At 42.9% G+C, this 27156-nt stretch overlaps 2 protein-coding genes across 12 annotated transcripts in view; one reads left to right on the top strand and one right to left on the bottom strand.

Moving 5' to 3' along the window:
- Positions 1-3658, top strand: part of LOC311051716 (uncharacterized protein) — an 8295-nt gene extending 4637 nt beyond the window's left edge. Inside the window, exon 3 of the mRNA XM_084066323.1 lies at positions 564-3658. Within this exon, the coding sequence (XP_083922449.1) occupies positions 564-735 (172 nt within the window). The 3' untranslated portion in view covers positions 736-3658. The remainder of the gene's footprint in view (positions 1-563) is intronic.
- A 15043-nt stretch (positions 3659-18701) lies between these two features.
- The window catches only part of usp24 (ubiquitin specific peptidase 24), a 101542-nt gene continuing 93087 nt past the window's right edge, over positions 18702-27156 (bottom strand). For all 11 annotated transcript variants that reach the window (XM_084067657.1, XM_084067661.1, XM_084067662.1 and 8 more), the window contains 6 exons: positions 26474-26540; positions 25581-25659; positions 24627-24702; positions 24418-24504; positions 22324-22434; positions 18702-20188 (listed from right to left, as the gene is read on the bottom strand). In XM_084067657.1, coding sequence (XP_083923783.1) covers positions 20126-20188; positions 22324-22434; positions 24418-24504; positions 24627-24702; positions 25581-25659; positions 26474-26540 — 483 coding nt within the window. In that variant the 3' untranslated portion in view covers positions 18702-20125. The remainder of the gene's footprint in view (positions 20189-22323; positions 22435-24417; positions 24505-24626; positions 24703-25580; positions 25660-26473; positions 26541-27156) is intronic.

Raw genomic sequence — 27156 nt, 5'->3', positions numbered from 1 at the left:
TACTGTAAAGTATAAGTACTTACTCATAGTAAAAGTCTGGAATTAAAAATGTACTTGAGTAAAAGTACAAAAGTATTGGTATCAAAATGTACTCAAAGCACCAAAAGTAAAGTACTAAAATGTTTGAAAATAGCCGATCTACAAGCTCACAACGCGTTGCAATGCGACACGTTGTGAGCTTGTAGATCTTCTATTTTCAAATAGCCGAGGTATAAAATAGGGCTAAAGTGGTTAATGTATGTTTTATAATGTAATAAATGACATCTGCGCAACTAGTAACTAGTAACTACATTTTTCAAATAATTGTAATGGAGTAAAAGTACAATATTTGCCTCTGAGGTGTAGTGGAGTAGAAGTAAAAGAACAGAAAATTGGAAATACTCCGGTAAAGTAAAAATACCTCAAAATTGTACTGAAGTACAGTACTTGAGTAAATGTACTTAGTTACTTTACACCACTGACTGCAACAAAGCATAAAAGCCAACTCCAAACACCCCCCCAGCATCCATCAATCCATCCATTACATTTTCTCTATATCTCTCTCTCTCTCTCTCTCTCTCCAGGAGGCTGGACCGCATTCGCAGGGAGATGTCGGAGGACTCGGTCACCCGGAGGCCGGCCACGCCGCCGGAGCCCTCCCTCCCCTCCACCCCGCCCCCCTGGGACGAGGAGCCGCCCCCGTCCTACGACACGGTCATGAAAGCCGACGAACAGGCGGCCCCGCCGCGGCTCTGACCTCTCACCCCCCGCCCCGCCCCCCTAACACGGCGTCGCGACGGACCTCTTCAGACCGACGTGTCAGTCAGTGCCTTTCTGAGTGGCTCTGAGTGGAGAGAGCCTCTCTGAGGCTAATTCATATTCAGGCCCGCACGGCCTACCTTACTGACAGCCAAACGTCGCTGTTTAACTACTCTGTGCCTTAAATGCAGCCACCCTGAAACGAAACAATCACTGAGGGGGAGTGGAGGCGCTGCAGACTGAGGACTGTTTTGGACCGAGGCCCAGCACAGCACGGAGCTTTCGAGCTTGGCCGTCTATGATGGCCGTTATGTTGAGAGTGGTGTGTGTGCCCGGGGGGGGGGGAGCGGCGGGAGAGGACGCCCATCTCTCACCACGGCCTCTGTTTCGCCCTCCGTCGCCGAAGGACTCGATCCTGTCCTCGAGATTGGCCGTTGTTGTAACTCACACCGCCGCAGAGTCGAGGGAGTGTCGTCGACGGACTGGCATGCTGCGTGTCGTGGGTGACTGCAGAACTCAAAAGGTTGGGAGGGGGATACAAGATGCTCAAACAGGGCTTTGGAAGCCTCACTGGAACCGGGTTTTATTGTGTGACCTTGACCTACTACTGTGCCTCCGCAGCGGCACCCGTCTTTAAAACGACGCGTCTTTTTCTAACGTCCGCGACTAGTACGATGTTTTTGTCCCGTCCGCGTCTGCATTCTATCCAGTAATAACCTTAAAGCAGATCTACTGACAGTGACAGCTTATTCCTATAAGCAAAGTGCCTTGTAAAGAGCCCAGAATGTCAACAGCAGTGTTGTGGGGAGGAATGTCGCCTGTGTTTCTGTTATGTTATGATGTTTCTATAAACTCCCGTTAATGAATGGGCCTTCCCAGCGCTCCACGGGTGGCGCTGATGGATAGTTTGTTTGGGAGCCAATAACCCCCCCCCCACCCACCCACCCCCCACCCCACCTGAAGCCAGTCGAAGAGAGATGTTTACTTATCCACAAAAACCTGCATCTTTTAACTCAGCACTGTGTGTAAACCATGCACTGTGCAAAAATGCACCTTATCAAAACATTGAGAGAACCAAATGGTTTCGGGAGAGAGAGAGAGAGAGAGAGGGCGAAAATAGGGAAGAGGTGGGGCAGAGTTGTGGGTTTCCTTGCACCAGGGGCAAGGTGACCTATCGTACACGTACACACACACACACACACACACACACACACACACCTGCAATTCTAGACCCCCCCCCATCCCTCCCTCTCTCTCTATCCGCCAGCCCAAGCAGTCTGGAGGCTGTAAAAAGCCACCAGAGTGGAACCCTAACCTGCCTTTCCCCTCCCTCACCTTCAAAACCTCACCACAGAACAACAAAAAGGCCCCGCAGAACACCATAATAATACACCAGTGAAGCTTGACACACAGACAGACAGACAGAGAGAGAGAGCTCTGTGTTAAGTCAGTTTCTGCTGCTCCAGTGTGTGTGTGTGTGTGTGTGTGTGTGTGTGTGTGTGTGTGTGTGTGAAGCGATATTTTGGTCGATACTGGTGTAAGCGATGGTCGAGGGGAAGCCGTATCGCTATGGACTGATAGTGGCAGGGATGTGTGTGGTAGCCGTCGGCCTTTTCATAATGACCGAGGAGCGACCGCAAGTTTATGTCACGCTCTGTGCGCTGGGCGTCGTCATGGTGGCCGTCGGGACAACCTGGAGCCTCTGTCAGTGCTATCCGAAGGTAGTAAAGATGAATGAGTGCGTGTGTGTGCGTGTGTGTGTGTGTGTGTGTGTGTGTGTGTGTGTGTGTACGAACTTGTATTACTATACTTGTGATAGTATAGTATGCTATAGCACAGCAGAATTTGATTAATAGACATTGTGAGGACCATTTTCCTGGTTCTCAATAGAGATGTTTTTATGGTTTTTCTTCATGGTTAAAAAAACATTGATAGTGTTAGGCTTACCATTAAGAAAAGATTCAGGTTGATGAGGTATTTAGAGGTGAAGTCTAAGGAGTTAGCGTTAGAGCTGTGCCTCGAAAATAGCCGATCTACAAGCTTGTAGATCGGCTATTTCCGATGTGCAACCGGTCAGCGCACAACCGAGAATAACCCAGGCTTTAGGGTTAAAAATGGCAAACAAGTAGTATGCATTGCATTTTGAGAATTGGACGTCGATGTCCTCACAAATATAGTAATACTAGTGTGTGTGTGTGTGTGTGTGTGTGTGAGAGAGAGAGAGAGAGAGTGAGGAGAGAGCTTTCAAAAAGAGAAGGGAAGAAATTCGATGTGGTTCTACGATTATGGAGTGATGTAATAGCCAGTGGTTTGCGTGTTGGTTTGTGTGTGTGTCATGTATGTGCGTGTGCGTGTGCACAGGTCACACTGAACCCTGAAATCCACCAAAAGTGGTTGGAGGACCACTTGAATTATTCAGCAGAAGCTACACAACAAAGGTACCATCGAACACATGTCTCTCTCTCTCACACACACACACACACACACAGCACTAATAGCCCAGGGTGCGGTGAATGCTTGGGCCCTAATGATTCCCTGTGGTTTTGGCAAGCGTATCTCAGGACATTAGCATGGAGACAGAGGCAGCGTAATATGGGCCAGGCTAGTGTGGTTGGATGGAAGATGATGGCACTAATACACACACACACACTAATGGCATTATACTGTACATATTGACGAGAAATTAATGATGATGTGTGGAGCAACGGAGGTCCTACCCTGAGGCTGATAAAACATCTTACCAAGGTGCATTTTTTTTGCATCCCCCCCAAACCATCTGGGGGAAATTAACCCATTTAGACTGGGAAAGAAGCTGTGTCATTTTTAGATTTCTTTGGCAATTTTTTTTAGAAAAATCGTGAAAGTGTGCAAATCTTTAAATATATATATTTTTAAAGCGAACATTTGTAAAATATTTTGTTCCAGGGACCTCCAGAAGCAAAGATTTGAGTTAAAAAACTAAAAAATGTTCACTTTAAAATATATATATATATTCAAAGATTTGCACACATTTTCACGATTTTTCAAAAATAGCAGATCTACAAGCTCGTAGCGTGGCACTCGGTGCCGCGCTATGAGCTTGTAGATCTGCTATTTTTGAATAGCCAAAGAAATCTAAAATGTCAGAGATGCGTCCCCGGATTGAATGGCTTATGGTGGTGAAAGTTGCGGGCTGACATCATAGCAGTAACTTTATTCAGAGCCCAGGTTCATTCCCAACTGCTGTCATGATCCGTCCTAAATTCTTACACCAGGGCTGTGTGTACCAAATGTCATTTTGTATTGAAGTTTTCAAACGATGCGTTGAATGTTTGATATTTATGTAATCATTAAAAAAAAAATCCTCAATTTGAATAAAGTGATTCATCTGATTAAAATGATTTAGTCTTTTCATTAAACAGACATTATTGAATGAATATAACTCTGGTTTTGTCAACATAATTGACCCTAAGGGCAGTGTATAGCCTAATCTTTATCTGCAAATGTGCATAATAACACCATGTGTTTAAACCCCATTACAGAATGAAAAAAAAGAAAGTCAAATATCCATATAGAACTAACTTACATGCTCATTCATGTCACTCTGAATATGATCCAAATGATAAATGTAATGTTTCAAGAACGGTGGCAGGAGAAGCTCCTTGTTGTGAAGAGGTGAAATTGAATGAATGTGAAAAACAGAGCAGGCGTTGTGCAGTCCATTGAATAGATGCACAAAAGACATAAAATAATGCAGATAAAAAAGAAGCTGGTACAGGGCTTCACAATTTGTCACACAAGAAAAGAAAAGAAAAACAATCAAGATGGCAATATAAAAACTACTGACATTTCCAAACCACAAGAGAAATCTTTTTAATAAAGTGAAAAGATGTTTCTTACAAAGTGTGGTTTCCTGGCTGATAAATCAACTTCAAGCCTCTGACCCGTCACCTTTTCTTAGCTGTTTCTACATAATATAGCTCTTCACTTTGTAGTTGCAATATCCACCCAAAAATTTGAATATCTATTAATTTCTATTCATTTCCTGAATAATAATAATATCAATCTTTTTCTTTCTTTTAATTCCTTTCTTAATGTCTTTTTTCCTTCCTTCAGTCATGTTGGGGCCATGCATGGTATCCATGGAGAAAAGGCAATCAACGGTCTCCTCCCTGAGGCCTTGAAAGATTACAGTCACAGCTGTCCAACTCTACATCTGGTCTGATCTCTGGGCAGGCTCCAATCCCAGACTCCAAAGAATAACTTTAAGATTAGGACAGCAACGGTTTTCTACTTTTTTTTTATAGAAATGTTATAAAATATTTAACCTTGAGGTGCCATGATAGCTCAAACAGTTGCTCTGACCACATGGATTGTCCTTGAATCCAAGGACCCTTGTTAGCTACATACAGTATATTCCATTATCATGTTCCTGTTTGTACTACTAAAAAAATTATTCAGTACAATAAAGTAATTGCTTTTCCCCCAACGGCATTCTTCTGTCACAGCTTGTCAATATGAGATGATAAATTCAGATGGCACTTTTAGCTAATCTTTGGTTCAGGCTAGGGTGCTTAAGTTACGTACTTATAACAATATATTCAGAGTAATGAGAGAAAGACTTGTGAGTAAACAGTACATAGCGGGGCACCGAGAAAGTAGAAACATACAGAGAACCAGCGATAAAGAAAGATGCGCATTTGGTCTGAGTTTCTCAAGTGAATCGACCACTAGATAGAACGTGCGTAACAGGCGCACCATGCGTGCTCAAGCTCATCCCAGAACCGCAACTGATCTATGTGTAAACCTAATAAATGTGCAAAAACTATAAATACACATTTATCAATTTAATTAATTCAACACACAAGCACAAACCCAACACATACTATAACTTTGGGAATACTCCCAAATGTACAGTTTAGTATTGACAAGACAGGCCTACTTACTAGGCTACCTATAGCTCATGAAGTCCACATGGCAAGTTTAAACATGATCAAACTGAGCTGTGAGGGAATGTAAAACTGTGTATGAATTAGACCACCCACCACAACTGTGAAATATGACTCCACGGCAAAAGCACGCGTAGGTGTTTTTGTATAATTTGATACAAAAGTGGTGCCGCGTGTCATTCACTGCTGTCGTTCTTCCCCTTTTCTCCTTTGTACATAGTCTTTGTATTTGTTGATGACATGTTGATGAATTGAATTACATAGGACCACAATGGAAACAAGTCCCCAGGACTTTTTTGTGTTATAGCCAATGTCTCCACGTGCTGTTTACATTTATGACTAGTAAAGTATTCAATCAATCAATCAAAATACGTCATCAGTCCCCGCCTTGAATTATAAGAATACATTTTTACTTTTATTTCTTCTTCTAAATCAGGGTACCCTATATTTCTAAGTGTTGGATCCGTTATTCTGATGGAGAGACCAAAACCCCCTGAACAAATTTAGATGTTATCAACATAATTAGAGTTCCTTTGGAAAATTCTGGAGTCCAGTTAAATTGACCTGAACTTTTCCAAGATTGGTTTCAAGAATGCGTTGCCTCCTTAGAACTTATGAGTTGGAAGCTCTCTGTGTGTGCGCATTCATGCCTCTGGCCATGAGCAGGACTTTATAGAGGACGACCGGATGATTTCGGATCTAACCCGCCGTCTGCAATGGGAATCGACCCGAATCTGGAACCGAACCCTCAGCTGAGTTCCTCAAAGGTGCAACAAGGTAATCTTGAACACCGTTTCATAGGCATGCAAATATCCAAATGATATCTCTGCTGACGGGCAGAAACCAGCTATGTCCAAAATATCAACTTTTCAGGAAATTAAAAAAAAAACATGTTTTTAGAACAACACTATACTGCCTCATCAAAGTTGGTATGGTGACTTTATACATGGTCAGATACTTGATTGTGTCCTTATGTTATCATCACTTTATCCAAATACAGCTGAAGTGGTGAGTTAGGAGGTTTTTGACCAGATAGAGATTTTAGAGAGGTTTTCTTTCCCGTTTGACCTCGTCATTCTAATCAATGGGGGACAAACCATCTAACTCCACAATAGGCTCTATTCACAGCAGCGACATTCACAGGTGTTACCAATGATACTAATGAAGGCTCTGTTCCATTCTGGTCAAACAGAGTCAGGGTGCTGATATTGTGCATGTTGGCTCACTGGAAACACTCTGCTACACCAGTGGGTCTAAAGTTGGGGTAATGGGCTTCCAAATGGCCCCTTACAGGTGTGTAACTCTGAGAGTGTACAAATGGAACCAAATGGACCCTTACGGGTCCATTTGGTTCCATGTGTACACTCTCAGAGTTATGGGGGTCGTGGAAATCACTGTGCTAGACTAAATGGAACAGAACCTTCATTAGTATCATTGGTAACACCTGTGAAGGAAGTGATAATATGTCTGCTGAGCATAGAGCCTATTTGGAGTTAGGTGGTTTGTCCGACAGTTTGAGGATCAGTCAGGAGGTTTAGTCAGAAGCACTTTTTTAATACTTTTCATTGGTTCAATATTTGTAAAACTCACACAGACGTAAAGGGTGTTCAATAGCACTGATTTAAAAAAAAAGAAAAATAAAGTTGAAAAATGGAGATAGCTGGTTTCTGCCCGACACAGTGACGATATGATATATTGCAGTGGTTGTCCTGTACCTGCTGGAGATCCTCCACAGCTCTGGAGCCTTCCACAGACCTTGTCAGGGTGAGCAGTGATGTTGTGCACCTGGTAAACACCCCGACTACAATTTAGGCATTTAGCAGACACTCTTAATCCAGAGCGATTTACAGTAAGCAAGGTAAACACAAGGTAATACATCAAATGCATAAGACAGTTCGGTGCCTCAGTAATCTAGAATCATAGGTAAACCAATAACCTATCATCAGTCTAGGCATTAACAATATCAAAAAATAAATATGTACATTGAAACTATACAAACTATAGGATACCAGGTCAACAAATTAACCTGGCATCTGTCTAAATAACATGCTATCTAAATTACATTTGAGCCATTGCATAAGACTTCATGGTCATCAAGGCTACGGCAAGTGCTATGGTCTTCAGATTACAACTATAGCCTGACCTTTGATCACTGTATTGCTGCATGTTCAAGTTAGGTTGAAGGTAGGTTGATATTAGGTTTGATGTTAGGTTGATGTTGGTTGAAGGTACATTGAAGTTACGTTAAAGTTAGGTTGATGTTAGGTTAAAGTTAGGTTGATGTTAGGTTGAAGTTACGTTGAAGTTAGGTTGATGTTAGGTTGATGTTAGGTTGAAATTAGGTTGATGTTAGGTTGAAGTTAGGTTAAAGTTAGGTTGATGTTAGGTTGATGTTAGGTTGAAGTTACGTTGAAATTAGGTTGATGTTAGGTTGAAGTTAGGTTAAAGTTAGGTTGATGTTAGGTTGATGTTAGGTTGAAGTTACGTTGAAATTAGGTTGATGTTAGGTTGAAGTTAGGTTAAAGTTAGGTTGATGTTAGGTTGATGTTAGGTTGAAGTTAGGTTGAAATTAGGTTGAAGTTAGGTTGAAATTAGGTTGAAGTTACGTTGAAATTAGGTTGAAGTTACGTTGAAATTAGGTTGATGTTAGGTTGAAGTGAGGTTGAAATTAGGTTGAAGTTACGTTGAAGTTACGTTGAAGCTACGTTGATGTTAGGTTGAAGTTATGTTGATGTTAGGTTGAAGTTATGTTGAAATTAGGTTGATGTTAGGTTGATGTTAGGTTGATGTTAGGTTGATGTTAGGTTGATGTTAGGTTGAAGTTATGTTGAAGTTACGTTGATGTTAGGTTGAAGTTAGGTTGATGTTAGGTTGATGTTAGGTTGATGTTAGGTTGAAGTTATGTTGAAATTAGGTTGATGTTAGGTTGATGTTAGGTTGAAGTTATGTTGAAGTTACGTTGATGTTAGGTTGAAGTTATGTTGAAATTAGGTTGAAGTTATGTTGAAGCTACGTTGATGTTAGGTTGAAGTTCCGTTGAAGTTAAGCTTCCGGGGTAAATACATACTTTGGAAGTTCCGTCGTATAGACACTTTGAGCTGTAGTTCTTTAGGCTTTTGTCCTTGTGAGATGAGAGGAAAGCCATTTTAGCCTAATGTTCCCCCGAGAACGTGTATGCGGGGGGTTCAAATGGTTAAGATAAGTCAAGACAAGACAAGACACAAATGTCAGTGCTATCCTGGAAAAACAAACAGATACAATCAGTGCGTTTGTCACCTACCTACCTTTGCTCATTTTCCCTGCCCTCACATGGCTTACATGGAGGACTGGTGTGTCTGAAGTATCTGTGCCCAAAGTGTCCCCTTCAACCTGCAGAGGTTATATTGTCACCCCCACAGCACCACTCCTCCTGACACAGAGAAATATAAGCCTCTCAGTGAGCAGTCTGTCAAGCACGCACACACACACACACATACACAGGCGAACACACACACACACACACACACACACACACACACACACACACACACACACACTCGCACACACAGACACACACACACACACACACACACACACACACACACACGCGCACATTCTCTCTCTCCGTCTTAGAAACACACACTCTTCTACACAGACTCACGTTATCTCTCCAATCATCTGCGATACACACACACAAACAAACACTCTCTTGCTCTGTCTCGCATGCACACACACACACACACACACACACACACACACACACACACACACACGCTTTCTCTCCAACACAAACAAACCTCCCTGTCTCTTCTCCTGTCCTCTGCAGACGATAGAGGGATGATGGTGTATTTGAGGGGCGTTATCACAGAGAGACTGAAGTAAAAAAACAAAAATAGAAAAATAAATGATTAGGGATATAAACGTTAGCCTGGTAAACCATCCCAGTCGCATGAATTCACATTATCATATGTCTTCTATAGGCTCTATGCACAGCAGCCATATTGGGAATGAATTGGGCCCCTTCCTTACTTCACAGGTGTTACCAATGATACTAATTAAGGCTCTGTTCCATTTAGTGTGGCATAGTGGTTGTCTTATTTTCAAGGACCCCCATAACTCTCAGAGTTACACACCCACCATAAGGGGCCATTTGGGAACCAAAATGGAGTGTTTCAAGTGAGCCAACACGCAGGATATCAGCACCCTGACCAGAATGGAACAGAGCCTTCATTAGTATCATTGGTAACACCTGTGAAGCAAGTAAGAAGAGGCCCAATTTCTTTCCAATATGGCTGCTGTGCATAGAGCCTATTAATGCGACCGGGATGGTTTAGCAGGCTATATCAACATGACATGCCCCCTACATAATTCTCAGGGGAACTGAGGGGGTAAACCTTTCTCACACAGTAGATTTCAGCTTATATGGCTTGTCCATTCCCTCAAAATAGACATCCTACTCAACTACTGACCACCAGTGGTGTAAAGTGTACATGAAGTACATTTACTGAAGTACTGTACAATTTTGAGGCACTTTGACTTTACTGGAGTATTTCCAATTTTCAGTACTTTTCCTTCTACTCCACTACATCTCAGATGAAAATATTGTACTTTTGTTTTGCTTGTAGATCTGCTATTTTCAAAAGATTTTAAAACATTTTATGCATTGCAGAAAACTTGCGCGCGCGCGCGCACGCACACACACACACACACACACACACGCACACACGCACGATGCTGTGAGGAGTGCCAGGGCGCCGTGTCAGAAACGCTGTCAGGAATTACAACGTTCAAAAATGATATCGTTGCTGTCGGGCAGAAATCTCTTATCTCCACATTCTAACTTTTTTTAAAGCCCTACTTGATCATACTACAGTGTCACACAAAAGTATAGAGCTTGTAGATCTGCTACTTTTGACGTTTTTGAATTTGAATCCTGAAAACGAGCAGTTTTGGTTTACATATACCAGCCATCAGTGTCAATGTATTTTCTTCCATCAGTCACTTTATTCTGTCTCAGACCTCTTTTTTATTTTTTATTGTAGTAGTAGTAGAAATATAATGGCAATATCTTTATCATGCATTCCTACCTGAACGGACGTAGATTCCTTGCCTGCGTCAGTGGCATGATCCTTGGTTAGTCTCGCGTGGCCAGACTGTTGCCTCCCACAATTTTCAAATGTTTCCGGTCATACAGTCTGGGACTCGGAAACTCTGATCATGATTAGAATATAAACCGGATGTGAAGCCTCCTCCCCACTTCCGTTTCGTCTTTACAGTCGCGCAAATGTATCCGAATATAAATATAAATCATCCAAGTATAATTTAGCTTGCTGCTTAGCAGAAATGGAAATTAAAAAATAAAATGTAAAGATATTTTAAAATATATTTTCGTCAACGGAAGTGCCAGTTTCCTCTCTCCGATTTTGGGAGGTGTAGTTCCAGACTCTATATAGCATTCAGAGATAGTGGAATAGTTCAACATCCTAGTTCCCACTCTGCGCCTCACCAACGCAATGGGGTAGGTAGGTTAATCGAATAATCGAGTAGCAGTTTTTTTTCTTTTTTTCTTACATAAACAAATCGACACGAAAAATTCCAATAGATTTTTTGTAATCGAATAAATGGATTAGTCTGATTAACCGCTCAACCCATGTATTATACTTCGTTGTATAATGGCGTACAAAAATAGCTGATCTACCAGCTCAACGCATCCCATGGAAACGTGTTGTGAGCTGGTAGATAACCTACGATTTAAAAATATGGTGAAAAAGTAATTTGAGTAAGACTACAAGCCATAATAGCCATAATAATTTCTCATAATTAGTCCATTTGAATACCCAGCCGGGGTTGGTGTGGGACTCCTGGAGTAAAAGTAATGGAGGCAGTAGTTTGAAACAATCGTGATATTGATTTAATGTTCAATAGAGCATTGGTTCTCAAAGTGGGCTCCGGGGACCCCCAGGGGTGAGGGAGTTCCAAGGGGTCCCCAGCTAAATGATGGCTAGTCAGGAACCAAATGGACCCTTATGGGACTGTAACTCTGAGTGTACAAATGGAACCAAATGGTACACTCTCAAGAGTTAAATTAACATTGACTTTACAATATAAATTGGGGTCCCAGATATAGAAATGCCATTAAATTGGGGTCTGTAGACTAACGCATGTCAAACTGGGGGTCCTTGAAATTAAAAAGGTTGAGAATCACTGCTAGAGCCGTATGAATCTTCTCTTATGGGGGTCCCTGGCATAACTTTTCAAATGAGGGTCCGCGGGCTAATACGTGTCAATTTGGGGGTCCTTGAAAAAGTTTGAGAACCACTGATTTAATGTTCAATAGATAGAGAATACCCAAGGGTTTTGGATTGGCAGCTTGGGTTATACATCTTAGGGTTAGGGGTTAGGGTTAGGGTTAGTCAGTCAGTCAGTCAGTCAGTCAGTGATTGATCAACGCCAGGATCATGCTGTACAAATGAATGAAGAAGCAGCAGAGCAGATGGAGGCCAAGTTTAATCATGGCTTCCTTCTATCATAATTATGTGATTTCAGCTGGAACCATTTATGGATCTCAAATCAAATTTTGGGGCGAACACATAATCCCAGCCCTACAGTGTGCTGCCCACTCTCTGCATCTGGAACAGGCCGCCTGTTGGAACACATAACATCTCCACTGACAACCAGCAGGTGGATGTCGTCACCAGGAACATCAGAGGAAGCGTCTAACGTTTCCATATCTCTGCTGCTGTCGGGCAGAAACCAGCAAACTCCAAAATGTTTATTTTTCAGGTAATGAAAAAAACAAAACAAAAAGTGGAGTTAGGAGGTTTTGTTCATCATTGATAAGAACAGCTGAATGGACCTCTAAGCTCACAATGAGGTTGGAGGTCAAAAGGGGGTGGAGCCTGGAGTTAGCAAAACCAGCTAACTCCACCCCCCTTTGGTGGGCGGAGTTAGCTGGTTTAGCAGAAAGTTTGAGGATCCAATGGAGTTAGCTGGTTCTGTCAGAATCGCTTTTTAATACTTTTCATTGGTTCAATATTTTTTTTAACCAACACACTGATGTAAAGGGTGTTCAATGGCACTGATTTATGGGGGGAAAAATGCAAAAGCATTGATATCGCCTGTGTGTCGTGCGGAAACCTCATATGTCCAAAACCTTTCAGGATTCAAATGAAAAAATAACAAAAAGTAGCAGATCTACAAGCTCAAAACGGAAGAAAAAACACAAAACGTTTGAATATGGAGATACAAGGTTTCTGCCCGACAACAACTATATTATGTATCTCAATCGAATCCTGTCTGATGTCTTCCTGAGAGACTGGGTGTGTGTCTACGGCTATCAGTTTCTCACAATCTGTTTGATATCATGTTTGTTTTTTTAACTTGATCTTGAACCGCTAAGTCTGATTGTATCCTATTTCACGGAAAATATCAGCCACGAATCATCATGATGTTGTGTGTATGAATATCAGAAATCTCTCTCTTTCCTGTGCCAGGCTGAGGTGTCTTGTCCTTCCGGTTGGATTTAACAGATTGTAGCGCTGAGTCTCTTGAGGTTGAGTTCAGTCTCTTGAGTTCTGCCATCCTGGGCCCGCTCATCAAGGGCAATACTTGTGTTGTCTACAGCAGTGGTCCTCCAACATTTTGATCTGCTATTTTAGAAACATTTTGATCATTTTAGCAAATCTTTGAATATATATATTTTTAAAGTGAACATTTTTTACTCAAATCTTTGCTTCTGCATGGGGGGCCATGGAACAAAATACACATCATTGTGGATGGTCCTTGACATGAAAAAGTTTGAGAACAACTGATAAGATAAGACAAGTTTTTCATGAAACTGTTTTAGAAGACAGATTTAGAAGACATTTTGTAGAATCGGAACCTCAGGCCTTATGGGTTAAGAATGAGCAGTTTCAGTGTGCCATGCCCATGAATACTTAAGGACATCCAAGCCAACAGCCAAAGGCGGATACAGTAAAGTGATGGCAGTGGCTAAAAGGCAGCCGAGCAAACAGACTGGATACAGACCAGCTGCTCTGATGACTCAGCAGCAGCATCAGACACTAGCGCTGCTGTTACAGCGAACACACAGGAGGCTTAAAATGATCGTATTTGAAAGAAAACTATCGTACACAGCAAAAAAAAAAAAGAGAAATCACATGTGTAAATATGTCATTTCACAAAAAAATGTAGTTAGTGTAAGAAACAACCTTGTTTGAGACTCCTACGTGACAAAAACGCATCACACATGCTGCGTTGGAAGCAGGCAACTTCCTGGACCTACACAACAAAAACACTTAAACTGGACTGGAAAGACGCGACCAGTGTTTTTAATGCCTCCAAGTACAGATATACTGACTTTGAACGGTCAAATGGGATCCTGAAGCAGCAGCCAGGGAATTTAGTACATTCACACACTTTTTTGTGATATGGTGAAATTATCGTACATTTGGGCATTTTCGGAATTATTGATCGTACATCGTACAGGGGGTTAAATTATAGTACAAATACGATAATTATCGTACATCTGGCAACACTACTACTGGCACACATACAAGGCTTTTGACAGAGGCACACATATCGTCGCCGTCGGGCAGAGACCTCTTACCGCATATTTCGTAAATTAAGGCCCTACTTGGATCATACTACAGCGTCACACAAAAGTATAAAAAAGTAGCAGATCCGCAAGCTCAAAGCGTGGCGTGGCGCGATGCGTTTTGAGCTTGTAGATCTGCATCTGAATTTGAATCTTCAAAAAGTAATAGTTTTGGACACATGAGGTTTCCACCCGACAGACGATATCCTTTTATAAATTCACAGAATCTTGTGTGTGTAAGTGAGTGTTATCTGTCCTCTCTGTGTATTATCTTGAGAACCGTCCGAACGATCAACTTCAAACGTGCTGCACATGTCACATATAGGACCCGAGGGAGCGCGGTGCCCGTCGTCAAGATGGTCGGATAGGCGGTTTTCAAGAACAGCCAATTTGACCAATATGCCCATATTTAGGCATGTATCCAGAGATCCAGTTTATGCCCATATTATGGGCACATCAGGGATCTCCATATATGGAGATAAAAGGGACACTAGCAGGCAGAGAGACAGATACATGTCCCTTTATGGCCATATATCTTTGCTGTTGGGAGTGTTCAAAACCGCTACTTTTCAGGAAATAGAACGCCTTTCTTTATTGGTCGGGATATGACACAATGTGAGCTTGTTTTACTTTTTTTTGTTTTACTCTTGTATGATGAAGTATTGCATTAAATGACAAAAAAATGATTAAAAGAGCAGAAATGGAAATGGAGTTCCAGGGGGTCCCCAGCTAAATGATAGTTAGGAACCAAATGGACCCTTATGGGTCTGTAACTCTGAGAGTGTACAAATGGAACCAAATGGACCCGTTTAACATTGAGTTTACAATATAAATTGGGGTCCCAGAGATAAAAAATACCTTAAATGGGGGTCCGTAGCCTAATGCACGTCAAACCGGGGGTCTTTGAAATTAAAATGGTTGAGAATCACTGCTAGAGCCGTAAAAATCTTCTCTTATGGGGGTCCCTGGCATATCTTTTCAAATGGGGGTCCGCGAGCTAATAAGTGTCAAGTTGGGGGTCCTTGACATGAAAAGGTTTGAGAACCACTGACCTGGCCGGTGATGGATATCACCGGCCCGAACTTACCCAAGTTGGTGCATCATACATGACTTAAAGCGGTACCATGTACTGTAACAGTTTTTTAATGAATAAAATGTAATTTTGTCCAATCTGTCTAGTATGCTAATGCAATATAACATACAATCGGGGTGGTTGTATTTTGTCTCTCTGCTCTTCTACTGAGACATTTAGATCGTGTCAAAGGTCATGTCTCACCTAGACACAGGATCTGACACGGTTTTTGACCAGATGGTCAAGATTCAATTTATCCCCTGAGCAAGCAGGCAGGCTCTATTGGCTCAATGGTAAAAATGTCAGGAGTTGCCGGGTTCAAATCCGGGGTAGAAGAGGAAAGTTACATAGTTCAGCTTTAAGTATTGTACTGTTGCACTAAGTACTCTAACAGGCAACTGCACTACTAGTTAATACTGAAAAACCTGACCATATATTAGAAAGAAATTCCATGTTTACAAAAGGCTGTGCATTCCAGTTTATTTTATATCAAATTTCCCCATAATCAAACTCTGATGTACAAATTAAAACAGGGTTTTTTAACATGCATTACAGAATCCTGCCGTAGGGCAGGGTTTGACTTTCAGATGTGAATTTTTCCAAAGTTGAGTGACAGAGTAAAAACCCATATATACGGAGCCCCCCCCCTCCCCCCACCCATGCAATTACACCCTTCGCTCCCTCCCTGCATCCCCCCCCACTGATAAAAAGAAAAGATTTGATTGCAAGTCTTTTAAAAAGGGACTACAGGTGCTGTGGAGGGGCAAACTTAGGAGAGGCGCTTTGGGCCAGCATTGCCAGTCTTGAGGAGGGGCTGCATCCTTCACAGGCCTCTCTGGTCCCCCACGGTAGGCAGGTACTAGGTAGGGACCCCCCCCCTTCTCTCAAGCGGCACGCACACGCACACACACACAAACACACCCACACCCACACACAGAGTCCCATTTGAGAGCACATGACCAGCCACAGAGAAGGAGGCGCAGGGAGATTATGTGAGAAAATTAGCACGAACGAGAGTTCACACAGCAAACACCACATTGAGGGGTTGGTTCACCCTCCACCACCACCAGAACAACACCGTCACGATTACACACTCCTCCGCCGCTTCGCTGTCACGCATGCGAATGCCAGAGAGAGCAGCCAGGGTCACATTCAGAACTTTTAGTGAGATAAGAGAGGGAGAGAGGGAGATGGGGCTGGGGGGGGGGGGGGGGGGGGTGTCTGGAGACACTTTTTATACTTTTGTCGTACAGTTAGGGTTGGGATCCTCCGGAGGAACCCGGATCCAACATTGGAACCGTTTGTGGACTTCACGTCTGCTAGACAATTACTATACCGGTGGTTCCATCTATACTATGAGAGCGTACAAATGGAACTCTTAAGGGTTCATTTGGTTTCAGAGTTACAGAGCTGTAAGGGTCCATTTGGAAACCCCTATAGGAACCGTTTAAGGGAATCGGACCGTTGAGAGGGAATCGTTAACCCATTTAGACCTGGAACGCATCTGTGTCACTTTAGGTTTCTTTGGCTATTCAAAAATAGCAGATATGAGCTTGTAGATCTGCTATTTTTGAAAAATCGTAAAAGAATATTTTCTATATTTTTTTCAAAGATCTGTTAGGATTTAGAAAACATTTTAAGAATCGGACTCAGGCCTTAACGGGTTAAGTGACCAGAATCGTTAAAATCCTAAAATAATCCCAAACCCAGTCGCAAGATGGCAGATTTTTTTTTCGCCATCAAAATCATTTCCGTCATACAGTACGATAGAAGTATAAATCGGGGCTCAACTTTCCTCAGGCTCGGAGGAGGCGGCAGCACTGAAGACAACGGACGCAACAGGAGCCCTATAAGCAAATGGACCTCATGTCGACTCCAGCCCAGAAAATAAAATAAAAAATTTGCCAAGTAGGTCCCAACATTGTAAACATTAAACTGTTAAAGCTGAGAGCTGAATATGCCGAGCCGGCTCTTTCGTCTGCCTCCTCATCGCCACATCGGAGCCACATGCAGAACACCGAAGAACCTTGGGGAAGCTCAGAATGTTAAAAGCAAAGTTGACATTCCGGGGGCTAACAAACACACTAAAAACAAGGCGATTGTCTTCGGGAACTTCGGTGTGTCGCTGTGGCTTCCCCCCCCCCCCCCCCCAAATCGACCAGGCTAGCACAATTCAGTAAATCTAACACTACAATGTGTCTGCTCTAGTCTTAAGCTACGTGAAGAGAAGCAGCATTTTAACCACCAACCAAAAAAAACAAAAACAACCCTGTCCTGTCCAGCTTTAAACCCTGTTTAGATAAGGGGGGTGGAGGGAGGGGGGGGGGGGGGGGCTACTGCATACACCCACCGCCCCCCCTTTTCCCATACACACAGAATCCAGGTAAATAGGCTCTATGCACAGCAGCCATTTTGGAGAAAAATTGGGCCTCTTCTTACTTCCTTCACAGGTGTTACCAATGATGCCAATGAAGGCTCTGTTCAATTCTGGTCAAACAGAGTCAGGGTTGCTGATATTGTGCATGTTGGCTCACTAGAAATACAAGTGGGTCTCAAAGTGTGGTCCAGGGACCCTCATGGTTCCTTGAGAGGGTGTAACTCTGAGAGTGTACAAATGGAACCAAATGGACCCTCCCACACCTGTGAAGGAAGCAAGGAAGGGGCCCAATTTCTGTCCAATATGGCTGCTGTGCATAGTGCCTATACCAACAAGTACATTCCTACAGTCCTTGGCACGCGACACACAGGGGGGGGGGGGGGGGGAGTGGTCTATTTTATTTTGGGACTAGCAGGAGATGAGAGAGATGATGAGAGAGAAGAGCCCTATAATGCAGGCTGTTGCTGCAGGGTTGGTGAATGTCCGGGGTGAGAGAAGATAGGGGGGGGGGGGGTCAGTGCTGTAGTCAGGCTAGGGCAGCTACACTTTATCCTAATGACGGATATATATGCGTACGATGGGGTGACACAGGTTGCAGGGACTGGCGAGTGACGTGATGCTGAGGGTACCAATCGGGAGGTTAAGGCACTTAAGGTCTCCCGATAGTTGGGGTGGGGGGGAGGTGGCGGTGGGATGGTGATGATTTGGAGTTAATTTTCAGGTGGAACTCGGGCTCGGGTCACGCCCCTCTGTGTGTGTGTTTTTTTTCCCCCCAAAGGCAGACAAAAAGCAAAAGGCAAAGCAAAAAAAACAAACTAACAAAAAAAAAAAAGAAGGAAGAAACTCAAGTTGGCAAATAAAAACCTGATAATGCACAGAGTGAAGAGAGGAGGATTGGTTCTTTATGCGCGAGTTAGTGTGTACATGCATTTTGCTTGCATGTGATCTACATCTACAGAGGTTATACAGTAGCATAGTGTTTATTTGTGTGTGTGTGTGTGTGTGTGTGTGTGTGTGTGTGTGTGTGTGTGTGTATATGCATTAGGTTGGCACCAACAAAAAAAAATAAAACAAGCTCCTGAGTTCCCCTCCGGTTGGCACTAAATGTGCCCGCCGCACCAGTTTGGTTCTGCACGAGGCATATTGCATTCATGCAACGCACAGAGCAGCTTTTTCTTGCATAAGGCATGAATCCTTAAACCCCCAAGAAACGACCTTTTTTTTCCAAATTCAAAATTCATCCACTCTAAAGTAGAGAGACCACAAAAAAAACAACAACAACAACAAAACAAATAACAGAGCATCATAAAAATCCAGCGAATCAGCTGCTCGTCTTTGCTGGAAAGAGAGGGGTGGAGGGGGTGAGGGTGCAGGGGAAGAGTGCCGGCACCCGCACCACGGCTCTTTCTGGATCTGTCGGGAGGGCGGGGGGTGGGGTTTTATTTTTGGCCCTGTGTCTACTTATGTGCAGGACAGTTACGGACAGCACTCCGATGTGTAAAACACAGTAGTCGACCAGGGGGGAGACGGATGCAATCAGGCCGAGGTGTGGCTGACTGCATTATGTGGCACTGAAAACATTTGTTTGATCCAACGACAAAAAAAGGAAGGGGGAGGGACATACGTTTATGTATGTGAGGAGGCGGGACTTCCTCAGTTCCCCCAGAGGAACTGACCAGTGCTGCTGAACATCATATGATTGGGTTTGGACTATAAAGTGCATACTTAAAAAACCCCAGCGAAGCCTGTTTGCGTTTATGTGTGTGCGTGTGTGTGTGTGTGTGTGTGTGTGTGTGTGTGTGTGTGTGTGTGTGTGTGTGTGTGTGTGTGTGTACTGTCAGGTGTTTCCGTGCACGTACACACACACTGCTGTACGCGAAGTTCCTCTAAGAGCAGATAACGCCCACCCCAGTGTTTTTTTTCTTTTTTGCTATTTAGGTGGCTGTGGAGGAGAGCACAGGAGGCTTTAAAATATTATCTTACATTTTCATATTACACATATGGAACAAGTCTTTACAATATGAAGATGTCTGCGGTAGTTACATTGGCAAGTAATGAGGAAAAAAAACAGACAAACAAACTTTTGTTAAAACACAACCCCTCGTTCCTCAAAAATCTTCTGGTCATTCAGAGCGAATGAATGAATAAAAGGATAAACTTAAGTCATCCATCATCAGGTATGGAAGGTTCTTCCTCTTCCCCCGCACACGCACCGTCAGCCTTTTCCTGCCCCCCTCCCCCGTTAATAATGATCCGCCTCCATTATTAAAGTGTTCCGATTGGCTGCTTGTCCTAGAAGTCATAAAAATGTCCTGACCAATCGGAGGTGGTGAAGTGCAGTTTTTTTTTTTTTTCATTTTCTTTTTTTCTACTGGCTGCCGGGGAGCTGCGCCGCCTCTCCATTGGAGGGATTTGGTTGCCAGGTTGGAGGAAAACTATGGGTCCACGTCTTCTAAATCGCTCTTCGAGTCACCGAGCATCATAGGAGATTCTGAACCCTGGGGAGAGGGGGGGGGGGGGCACAGCGAGAGAGAGACAGAAATTACAATTTAGCAGACGTTCTTAACATATTGCCTGCCTGCCAATGACGTTTTAAAACGTCTTTTCAAATACAACGCTTGCCTACCAATGTCGTTTTTTTGACATCAGAACCAGGAGATAGCGTGATCCAAAGATTTACTGCTCCATTCATATATCAAAATATCAATGTGTACATTGAAACTATAGGACACCAGTTAATCACAAACCTAGCATCTGTCTAAATAACCTGCCGTCTAAAATGTAACATATCAAGTAACAAATGACCATGGTAAGTTTTCATGGCTCGTCATAACTAGGTCAAGCGCTACGGGCAATATGTGGAGTCTGAAGAGGTGAGTTTTCAGATCAGTAGTGTCCCCAGGAATTGCATTTAGGGCAGGCGAGATTTTTTTTTTGCACCCACCCTCGAAAATCGGCGATCGAAAACCGGCGAAAATTGCCGTTTTCAAGATGTTTTGGCCATTATCTCTGGAATGGAAGGTCCAATCTGCTCAGTTCAAAGCTTGTTGGGTGCGTGACTTTGAGGACATTAAGCACGCAATGACACATTTTCGGGATATTTGGGGTTTCTAGTTGGGCAGGCCGCCTGTCCTGCCTCTACAGTGGGTACGCCACTGTTTCAGATTACGGCGAAAAAATTGCAAGTGAGTCTGCAGCTCTAACTGCAATGGGGAGCTTGTTCCACAGAAACACAGAGAGAGAGAGAGAGAGAGAGAGAATCATGAGTAATATGACCCATCAGTAACCATGAATAATGAACAAAGAAAGAGGCTTTTTTGTGTCTAAAAAGAACAGCGTGCACTACAGTACACTCTGCAAGCGAGAACGGGGATATAATTACTACCCACCACTTATAATTTCCCCTGAACCCGTTTTACATGTACAGTACTGCTTCTGTAAATGCCAGCATGAGTCAGGCCACTCCATGCACAAAATGAAGTGATTGACAACACAGTTAAGCCATTGAGACCGGGAACGCATCTGTGTCATTTTAAGATTTCTTTGGCTATTCAAAAATAGCAGATATACAAGCTCATAGTGCGGCACCGAGTGCCGCGCTATGAGCTTGTAGATCTGCTATTTTTGGGAAAAATCTTGGAAAATCGTGGGTCTTTGGATATATATTTTTTTAAAGCAAACATGTGTAACTCAAATCTTTGCTTCTGGGCATTCTACAAATGTCTTCTAAATCCTAACATCTCAAAAATTATATGTATTTGGCCGTGGACCCCTATCTTAAAATATTTAGTTCCAGGGACCCCCAGAAGTTGTAACAGAGTTAAAGATGTTCGCTTTAAATAAAAGATATATATTCAAAGGTTTGCACAAATTTTCAATATTTTTCAAAAATAGCCCAAAGAAATCTAAAAATGACGCACAGATGCGTTCCCGGTCTTAAAGGGTTAAAGCGGAAACGAACAGAAAGGGCTTTAATTCTGTAGGCGAGCATGGGAGTTATAGCCGAGCCCCTCTAAAACTGAGGGAGAGTTTTTGTAAGCCTGGCTTTTTGCTTTGTTGTACAAGATGTACTGTAATAGGCTCTATTCACAGCAGCCATATTATGAAGACATTCACAGGTGTTACCAATGACACTAATGAAGGCTCTGTTCCATTCTGGTCAAACAGAGTCAGGGTGCTATATTGTGCATGTTGGCTCACTGGAAACACTCTGCTACACCAGTGGGTCTACAGTTGGGGTCCAGGGACCCTCATGGGCTTCCAAATGGTCCCTTACAGGTGTGTAACTCTGAGAGTGTACAAATGGAACCAAATGGACCCGTAAGGGTCCATTTGGTTCCATTTGTACACTCTCAGAGTTATGGGGGTCGTGGAAACCACTGTGCCACACTAAATGGAACAGAGCCTTCATTAGTATCATTGGTAACACCTGTGAAGGAAGTGATAATATGGCTGCTGTGCATAGAGCCTGTACACGAATGCACAGAGCGCTGCCCTGCGCGCAGCCATTGCTGCGGTGTCAACGCTACGCGGACGCGACACCGCAGCAATGGCCGCCTACAGGCAGCTCCAGGCAGCGCGTCTGTGGATTCGTCTATATGATGAGTCATGGCCCCACATGTCTGCTCTTTACCTGTCGGAGGCTGCGGTCTGCGTTGTCATTGGCGGGGCTACCGTCGGAGCCATTACTGCTGCCAGACTGCTCCTTCTCATTCAGCAACGCTGTGGCGTACGCCAGGGTATCCTACAGTACAGGGTAGGACGCAAGCACACGCACACATAAATACACACAATTAGAGAAGCCAAAACCGATACGACCCACAGAAATGTTGTGTGTTTTGTATGCAGAGTTTTTCCTGGCTCCAAACCGATTAGTCTGTGTTACCTTATTTGACAGAAATCTATGATATCTGTTATGCTAATGAACCCCCAATTGCCAAAACTGGTAAAACATAAAATTAAAATCAGCACTCGGGTGGTGCAGTGGTATAATGTGCCTGCCACCAACGTGGACACTGGGGGTTCGAACCCACCGCAGTGCATCTGGCTTTGTCGAGCGTCTATACCAGTGTTGATTTTGACAGCACATTTTGATTTAGTTTTAGTCATAGTCTTTTGAATAAAATACCATTTAGTTTTAGATTTGAAATGTTTTAGTTTTTGTCTAGTTTTAGTTGACTAAACATCATAATATTATAGTCTACTAAATCTACAGGTGATTAAGTCGACTAAAATGTATTTTGGCGGTGCCTTGGTGGCGTCGTAATGGCTGATATTACACTTGGCTGCATGCTGAAAATAGCCGATCTACAAGCTCACAACGCGTCTCAGCGCGACGCGTTGTGAGCTTGTAGATCTGCTATTTTCAGAGTGCAGCACCCGAGTGCAACCAAACATAAAATGACATGTCTTTTAGTTCTACTGGATCATGTTAGTCTAGTTTTTATTTGTTGACGAAATCGTCAATATATTTTGTCATGGTTTAGTGATCATAGACTAGTTTTTATTCGTTTTTTATTTAGTTTTCGTCAGTGAAAAAAAGGTAGTCGACGAACATTTTTTTGTCATAGTTTTAGTCGACAAAATCAACACTGGTGTACTCCCACGGGCTGGGGTGGCAACCGTCAGTAGGGAGTGTTTGGCGGGGGGAGTAGAACAAAGGCTCTACGTCCTCCCAGTGGGGGCTCCTCACTGGCAGGTGAGTCAGTAGGATACGGCAGCAGTGACAACACGTCGACACAGAAACATGTGTGTGGGGAGGGATTAATTGCCATGACGACAGGCGGGCAGGGGATTAGGATGTCATAAACCATTCAATAGGGCAGGCGATTGGCCACAGTCCTAGTGACTGAATGTTGATAGGAAAATAGCAGCTCGTCTTTCTTGAATCTCTCTCTCTAGGTCTTCAACGTTTTCAGGCCAGGGACCCCCTAGCTGAGAGAGAGATGAAGCAGGGACCCCCACTACATATTGAATGACATTGTGTTTCAGATTAAACTTTTTTTGTTTACTTGGTCTGCCCTTTTTTCCCCTCTACACCTAAACCTCTTTGCCAAAAATAGCCGATCTACAAGCTCACAACGCCTCGCAGCGCGAGGCGTTGTGAGCTTGTAGATCTGCTATTTTTGGCTAAAGTTCTCCTCAGAAAAGGGTAGGGTTCAAGTGGTTAATGTAAAAAAAAAAATCATATCACACAAAGATTTGGCGGACCCCCTGTAGTAACTCTGAGGACCCCCTAGGGGTCCCGGACCCCCTGTTGAAGACCCCTGCTCTAGGTCGTCCTCAGACGAGCCCTCCATCGTTGCTTCCGGTCGTCCTGGTTCTCCATACATCTGGCCAGTTCGTTGGTACTTTTGCACTCCTGCATCATTCTTGAGTACATCCACGTACTGTATGTCATTGTGCAGGACGTCCTCGTGACCGATGACCGTGCGTTGGTTCCCACAGCACCAATTTTCTCTGCAGGCAGTTCTTGATGTCTTTGGCCAGTGTCCTGCTAGTCTCATTCTCCTGGCTGCTATTTTCTCGCTCACACTTGGCATTCCCCCCATACAGGAGATATTTTCTTGGATAGGATACATATTTGATTCACAATTCTTATCATTTTGGTGCTGTGAATTTTCCTTTGGGGGACGACTAAACTAAAACATGTCTGGGAGGGCCCGCCAAAAATAATCCTCTAAACAGGAAAAACGTGTACAGTGTGTGTGTGTGTGTGCGCGCGTACCTGTGCTGAGATAGTGCGCTGGAAGGTTTTATTGGTGGACGTCTCATTGGAGACGTTGCTCTGTGGAGTCCAGTAATGTTCTGACATCTGAGAGGAAGAGGAAATGTCACAACACAGAAAAAAAAAGATGTTACACAGGCTAAGAGAGTGTCAGAACCTTTTTGAAAGACGACGCGTTAACGTAGCGTCGTGTTTCGTATAAGACTCGCCTTTTTCTGTAACCACTGCACCGCCCAGCTCCAATGACCCGACAGATCCTTGAAGTAATCTTTCGCTGGGACACACCTGGGCAAAGCGAGAGGAGATTCAGAGTTTGCTTTAACATTCACTGATATTCACTACGTCGGTTAAACGGCGAAGCCCTTTATGCAAGGACTATTCTAGTTCTATTACAAGAATATGCAACCTTAACTCTTTAAGACCCAGGAATGCATCATTTGTGTCATTTTAAGATTTCTTTGGCTATTCAAAAATAGCAGATATACAAGCTCATAGCGCGGCACCGAGTGCCGCGCTATGAGCTTGTAGATCTGCTATTTTAGAAAAATCGTGACAATTTGTACAAATCTTGGAATATATCTTTTTTAAAGTGAACATTCGTAAAATATTTTGTTCCAGGGACCCCCAGAAGCAAAGATTTGAGTTACAAATGTCTGTTTGAAAAAAAAGAAAAATTCAAATATTTGCACAAAAAATAGCAGATCAATAGCAAAAATAGCCCCACTATGAGCTTGTATATCGGCTATTTCTGAATAGCCTAAAATGACAGAGATGCGTCCCCGGATTGAATGGGTCAAAGTTAAATTTATAATCCAGAGTATGACGGAGACACTTACCAAAGAGAACTGATCTTCAAGCTAACAACGGCTTGAAGATCAGTTCTCTTTGGCAAGTGACACTGTCGTGAGATGGAGAATCTTTTTTTCCCCCATAGAGGAACTACCAGAGTGCCCAATGGTGTAAAAAGTAAGCTTCAAAGTAGAAGCAAAACTCAGTCCATTCAAACAACAGTTTACCAGGTGCATGGCTCAACAACACTCAAGGTGTGACGGCGAAACGCATCCGTGTATGCCTGTGCCTTCAATTTTCATTAAAAAGTAGTGGAAGGACTTTGGAATCCTGGCTATTCTTGGTTGTATAAAGTAAGCTTAACAGAGACTCACTTCTGGGCCAGTGTGACTAGGAACTTGACACACTGGTAGCAGCGACTGCTGTCCACATTGTTGCTCTGGTGCATTAAAGCTGTAGAAGAAGAAGTAGAAGAGCAGACAGTCAGTACATTTGTTTTTATTTTGTAAATACAGTTCAAATTTCCCTAACCGCATCAGAGCTTAAATTTCACTTTTTAAACACTTCTGGGGTCATTTTCAAGTCTACTCTGACTGCTGTGAAAGCGAAACCCCAGAAAGTTTTCAAGTTGTTGGATTCAATATTTAGATATTTGATCAGACACGCCCCACGCCCATATAAGCACTATTCAACTTCAAACTCCATGTTAGACTTGAAAACATACGTCGCTGGTTCTGGTGACTGATATTTTAACCCATTAAGACCTGAGGCCGCTTCTAAAAAAAATCGAAATCCTAACAGTTTTTCGGAAAAAAAATATAAAAAAAACATTTTCACGATTTTTCAAAAATAGCAGCTCTACAAGCTCATAGCGCGGCACTCGGTGGTGCGCTATGAGCTTGTATATCTGCTATTTTTGAATAGCCAAAGAAAGCTAAAGTGACACAAATGCGTTCCAGGTCTTAATGGGTTAACTTCTAATTAAAAGGGACACCGTCATTATTCTTCATGGATTTCATGCATGGACTTAAAGGGCTCCTTGATGCAACCTTAAATGACTTAAATTATTAACATAATAACATATAAAATCGAAAAATGAAGTCTCCCCATTGATTAGAAGACAGAACCAGGGAAGTGTGTTGAATGGGCTTATATACAGTAGGAGTGAAATTCCCCTTGAGAAGCTGTGCATGATGCTTTGCTTTCCTTTCCTTTACTGGTAACACAGCACCAGGTTTTTGTATAGTGAAGAACAAAGCATTCCTACCTAACAGGCCTTTCTCTGACTCAAAGGCATACTTCAGCCTCTGAGTTTGAAGAGGGTCTTCAATGACCTGAAAGGAAAATACAAAAGCGAATTAAACTTCACAATGCTGCGTTCACACTGGCTAGCTACAAAAGATACAAGGCTACAACGCTACAAAGCGACGCAGTGTATCTGTTGCGGAGTCGCTGTTCAAGTGTTGATCAACACATTTGATGACATCATCAAGCGATGAAAATCAGTGGTGTAAAGTAACTAAGTACATTTACTCAAGTGCTGTACTTAAGTACAATGTTAAGGTACTTTTACTTTACTGGAGTATTTCAAATGTTCAGTACTTTTACTTCTATTCCACTACATCTCAGAGGCAATATATTGTACTTTTACTCCATTACTATTATTTGACTACTTTAGTCACAAGTTACTTTGTAGATTTAGCTTACAAAACTTCAGCCCTTAAACTTTGGCTATTTGAAAATAGCCGATCTACAAGCTCACAACGCGTCGCGATGCGACCCGTTGTGAGCTTGTAGGTCTACTATTTTCAAATGATTTTTGTAAATTGTATACACTTGAAAACTTGTGAAATGGGACCTTCTGCATAACGGGTACTTTTACTTTTGGCAAATGAATTACATTTTGTTACCAATACTTTTGTACTTTCACTCAAGTAAATTTTGAATTCC

This window comes from Gymnoscopelus microlampas (assembly GCF_963454915.1).
Source record: "Gymnoscopelus microlampas genome assembly, chromosome: 9".
Lineage (NCBI taxonomy): Eukaryota > Metazoa > Chordata > Actinopteri > Myctophiformes > Myctophidae > Gymnoscopelus > Gymnoscopelus microlampas.
Note: the sequence above shows the minus strand (reverse complement) of the source record. Positions and strands in the feature narration are given on the sequence as shown.